The sequence below is a fragment of the Ipomoea nil genome, unplaced genomic scaffold, assembly GCF_001879475.1.
Source record: "Ipomoea nil cultivar Tokyo-kokei standard unplaced genomic scaffold, Asagao_1.1 scaffold3170, whole genome shotgun sequence".
NCBI classification, from domain to species: domain Eukaryota; kingdom Viridiplantae; phylum Streptophyta; class Magnoliopsida; order Solanales; family Convolvulaceae; genus Ipomoea; species Ipomoea nil.
In genome coordinates, this window is record NW_017619598.1 from 2,592,386 (window position 1) to 2,597,742 (window position 5,357).

The 5,357-nt window shown below is 41.6% G+C and overlaps 1 protein-coding gene across 1 annotated transcript; it reads right to left on the reverse strand.

Moving 5' to 3' along the window:
• Positions 1 to 2,410: 2,410 nt before the first annotated feature.
• On the reverse strand, positions 2,411 to 3,370 carry LOC109167882. The gene has a single exon (XM_019316953.1). It carries the CDS (start codon positions 3,368 to 3,370, stop codon positions 2,411 to 2,413), a length of 960 nt encoding a protein of 319 aa, XP_019172498.1.
• Positions 3,371 to 5,357: the final 1,987 nt, after the last annotated feature.

The following is a 5,357-nucleotide window of genomic DNA, read 5'->3' on the forward strand; positions in this document are numbered from 1 at the left end:
ATGCATTGTTGATATCCAACTGCTGAATTTCCCACTTCATTGCAATAGCCACAGCCAAAAAAGTCCTGATAGTGGTCATTCTAGCCACAGGGGAGAATGTCTCAACATAATCAACTCCCAATTGCTGATTGTATCCCTTTGCAACTAATCTAGCTTTATGCCTCTCTATGGACCCATCTGCTTTGTGCTTTATCTTGTATACCCACCTACAACCAATTGGAACTTTACCTGGAGGCAACTCTGTGAGTATCCAAGTATTGTTCTCAATTAGGGCATTTGTTTCAGATTGCATAGCTTCTCTCCATGTTTCATGCTTGACTGCTTCATTATAGGATTGAGGTTCAACAGCAGACAAAATGGTGGAAGCACAAACTTTGTGACTAGGAATTAAGTTCTCATATGATATAAACTTGCTGATAGGATGAGGGGTAGTTTTAGCTTCATTCTTTGTTAGTGTCTGACAATAATAATCAAGGAGCTTAGCAGGAATATTCCTTACTCTCATTGATCTTCTATGTTGTGGCTGGCTGTAGCTCATATCATGTATGGTGTCCTCTTTCATTGTGTATTGCAGTGGCTGGTTGTAAGGGGGAGTCCTCCTCTGAATTGTCAAGACTGTTTGGAATGGCATCACCACTACTGAAAGTGGCATAATCCCTATCAGTGTCATTAGAATCATCAATCCTCTGTGAAGAATCAAGGGGGGTGTGTTTTGCATTTTTGGAAGGACAAATCAGCAAAGGATCATCCTCTTCAATCTCTTCATTCTCAGGTTGGTTGACAGAATCTCTCTCTTGTTCCTAGAAGGGATATATCTGTTCATAAAAATGAACATCTCTAGACACAAAAACATCTTGATTAGCAATGTCATACAGTAAGTAACCCTTAACATTAGCAGGAACTCCCAAGAAAATACACTTTCTAGCCCTTGGTTGCATTTTGTTCCTGCCTTGTGATGTTGTAGCAGCATAACATAGACATCCAAAGATTTTCAGATGATCATACCTTGGAGCTTTGCCAAAAAGGACTTCAAATGGACTCTTCCCATCAACTATTGGGGTTGGCAATCTGTTTATGAGGTAACAAGCATGGAGAACACAATGTCCCCAAAAATTCATGGGAAGACCAGATTGAAACCTAATAGCTCTACCCACATTTAATATGTGTTGATGTTTTGTCTCAGCAACTCCATTTTGCTGAGGTGTGTAAACACATGACTTCTGATGAATAATTCCCTTTTCACTGCAAAAAGAATCCATGAAAAATTCCCTTCCATTGTCTGTTCTTATTGTCTTGATGCTCACAGAAAAATGATTAAGAACATAGTAATAAAACTTTTGAAAGAGTACTGCAACTTCTGACTTACTCTTCATTAAATGTAGCCAAGTAAATCTGCTATGATCATCCACAATTGTTAAAAAATATTGTTCCCCTTTTGGAGATGCAATGGCAAAGGGACCCCAAATATCCATGTGTATTAAATCAAAACATTTATCAGTCCTAGAGCTACTTACAGGAAACATTGATCTCTTGTGTTTAGCAAAATGACATGCATCACAAGCAAGGTTGTGTGACTTAGAAAACTGCTCATGTTTTATTCCATCTAGAAAAGGTATCTTATTCATAGGGTAATGCCCCAATCTATTATGCCACAACTGTAGGGATAAGCTATTACACTGAGCCCTAGTAATCTCATCAGCACACTGCTTCTTTCTTCTGGTTGGAGGATCTATCAACAGGTATAATCCATCACTTTCCCTAGCAAAACCACATATCTTCCCATGAGGACCCTGGATGTGACATGAATTAGCATCCAAAATAAGCTTATATGAAAACTGCTTAGCCAATTTACTAGCAGAAATTATGTTGAAAGTGAATGAAGGGATATACAAAACACTTTTCAACAACATATTCCCATGTAGTCTCACTTCTCCTACATGACTAACACTAACTGTTTCTCCATTAGGTAACTTCACAAGAACCCCATGCACTGTCTCATGTCTTTCAAAATATTCTAGGGAACAAATGATGTGATCAGTTGCCCCTGAATCAATGATCCATAAGCTAGGCTTAACAACAGTATTAGCAAATAGATTAGAAATAAGGCTACCTTCTTTGAGTTCATCAGAATTGGACTTGAAAGTAGGCCTCATCCCTGAATTGTCCATTCTCATAGCAGCATTGGTGGAAGCTTGAGCAGTAGAAGCTTGGCCATTCTGGTTTTGGTTCTTCATGAAAGTCAGCAACCTCTGAAACTGATCAGCTGACAACCCCATGTCCCCAACTTGACTTGTGGAGGAGTTTGCAAACTGCTGAACCTCCTGATTCTGTCTGTTCTTGGATTTGTAACCTGGTATCCACCCAGGTGGAAATCCATGTTTCTTATAACATTTTTCAATCGTGTGCCCATTCATGCCACAATAGGTGCACTTAGGCACACTCTTACCTCCACGCCAAATTTCTTCCTATTATTTGAATCTGAAACTGCCACAAGATTTTGATCCCCCAAAGAGATATTCTGGTTATTTTGAACAGCATTAGCCTGAACCAAATCATCATTCCTTTGAACAATAGAGCTGTTGAGTTTTCTTTCTAGTTTTAAGGCCATATTAAGAACTTTTTCCATATCCGGAATAGGATCCATAACAAGCACCCCCGATTTTATGATTTCAAAGTCATCATTGAGACCATCTAGAAATCTAATAACTCTGTCATCAGCTCTTTCCTTCTGCATTTTAGTAAGTAGATTGCAAGTACATCTAGGAGGACATTCACACAGTAATATAGGTCTCATAGCATTCAATTTCTCCCATAACGCAGTGCATTTTGTAAAATACTCATTAACAGTCAAATTACCTTGTGTGTTTCGATAAATCTGATTTTGTAACTCCGCAATTCTATGAGGATCAGCCTGCGTATACCTCTTCTTGAGAGCCTTCCAGATGTCCGCTGCAATCTCGTAGTATAGGACAGTCTCCGCGATGCTTGAACTCAGAGATTTCAGGATCCACGAGCAAACAATGGTGTTACACCTCCTCCACACCGCATACCTCGGATCATTCTCCCCTGGATTTGGAATTGATCCACTAGCGAAGCCAAATTTGTTTTTCACCTCTAGGGCTATCTTCATCGACCTACTCCATGAAGCGTAGTTATGTTCGGACAGTGGAGGAGATACAAGAACCAGATTCGGGTTCTCAGTGATATGTAAGTATAGCGGATCGTCAAATTCATCATTCCGCTGTGTTGAAGCTTGAAGGAACGGAGCTTGATTTCCCGGATTCGGAGTCTGTCCGGCCAAATTCTCCCCGCCGGCTACATTACTCTCTGTAACCACTGCGGCGTAGCTTGGACGACGCTCTGATACCATGATGAAATCTTAGCATTAGTTACCCTAAGCTAAGATGAGAAGCAAAGCTGAGCATTATTATTGATGGAGTGAAATCAGAAGAGGAAATAGAATTTCATACAGAGAAGAAGGAAGTCAACTTCTTTATATATGCTAGTGTGCACAGTAAAAACTAAAAAAAACTGAAAAGGGAAAAGGGAAAGGCAGTGTGAAAAGACAGAACTGCCCCTTTATAACAAAAGGTTGTTATCACTTATTTTGTCAGGAATACTTAATTACGCCCCGCCAGCAAGGAAGCAACCATAGAAGCTCAGTCGACGGCCAGAGAGATACGAGGTGGTTGGCGAACATGCTGCCGGCCTCGGGTCGCGGATCGACGGCGAACCAAGGACAGACGTCGATGAACCAGTGGTATCCGCAGTCGGCGATCGTTCCATGGTATGGAGAAGCAGGACATCCTTCACTTGCAACTGTTGATCGGGTACGCATTTGCTGTGAATTAATCAAGTCAGCTTTAGGGATTTAGTACTAGCTAGCCCTTGTCAGAATGTGTAAAAGCGTATGTGACTGGAGATCGAACTTACTCGACAAGCATGACTGCGTGGAATAGAGAGGAGCTCACTAAGGACGAAGCCTTTAAGGAACATCGGAAAAGATTCACCCTGGCTAGAGCGATCGGATTATGGGTTATTTATTATGGTAAAAGACTGTCCAGTAGCCATGGCTTCTGAATCAGCAGTCACGACATCTGCAAGTTGCAAATTAAACCTCGCAAGCTGCACAATGCAATTTTACGGCAAGGAAGTTGAACTTCGTGCCTACTGTGTTCCATAATTGTGTGTACAGTGACATACAAAAATGTATTTGTGTTAAAAAATAACAATTACATTGGAGGCATAAGGGGCACCGCTGAACGTAGTGGCTAGCCGAAGGCACCTCCTCTCGACGAGGACGGTTTATTCCGCCTTTTCAGGCGATGAGTTTCATGGCCGGTTACGCCGCGGCCACACATCCTCTTGACGAGAACGGTTGATTCCGCCTCTTCAGGCGATGAGTTTCATGGCCGGTCACGCCGCGCCCACACCTCCTCTTGATGAGAACGGTTGATTCCGCCTCTTCAGGCGATGAGTTTCTTGGCCGGTCACGCCGCGGCCGCACATCCTCTTGACGAGGACGGTTGATTTCCGCCTTTCCAGGCGATGTGTTTCTTGGCCGGTCACGCCGCACCCTCGCCTCCTCTCAACGAGGTCAGCAACCTTGGCTTTTTCAAGCCTTTGCATTTGAAAGGAGTGGAAAATTCAAGCTACTCAGCTTAAAGCATACAACTGCTCGGTCTAGGAAGACTGCCCAGTAGTCACCCCTCGGACGCGAGGCGGCTGACTATTTCTTTACTTGTGTTTTTTGAATCTTTGGAGGTTTGATTATTCGTGGCAAGCACTGAGGGACTGCCGCACAGTCCACTAGCTTAAGATAGACAAATAACTTAGGATAATGGGTGCTCGGTAGTCGGTAGTCATCTATTACCACTTTTCATTGGTCGGTCTTTTATTATCCACTTTTTAGTGGTCGTTTTTCTATTAACCACTTTTCAGTGGTGGGCCTTCTATTAACCAGTTTTCAGTCACCGGTCTTCTATTAACCACTTTTCAGTGGTCGGCCTTCTATTAACCACTTTTCAGTGGTCGATCATCTATATCCACTTTTCAGTGGTCAGTTTTCTATTACAAACCCTTCACAGCAGTTGGTTCTCTATTTAATACCACTTGTTAGTGGTCGGTCTTCTATTTTCCCACCTTTCGATGCTCGACGCTTATTTAATTAAACCCACTGTTTAGGAGCTTGTTTCAAGTCATATAGAGATTTTTTGAGTCATAATGTTTTAACTTAGTGATAAGAATTATAATTTTCTTTATTTTTTACTACTATATATATATATATATATATATATATATATATATATATATATAGGGTGAGGATCAAGTGAGGACAGGGCCCTAGGTGAGGATTG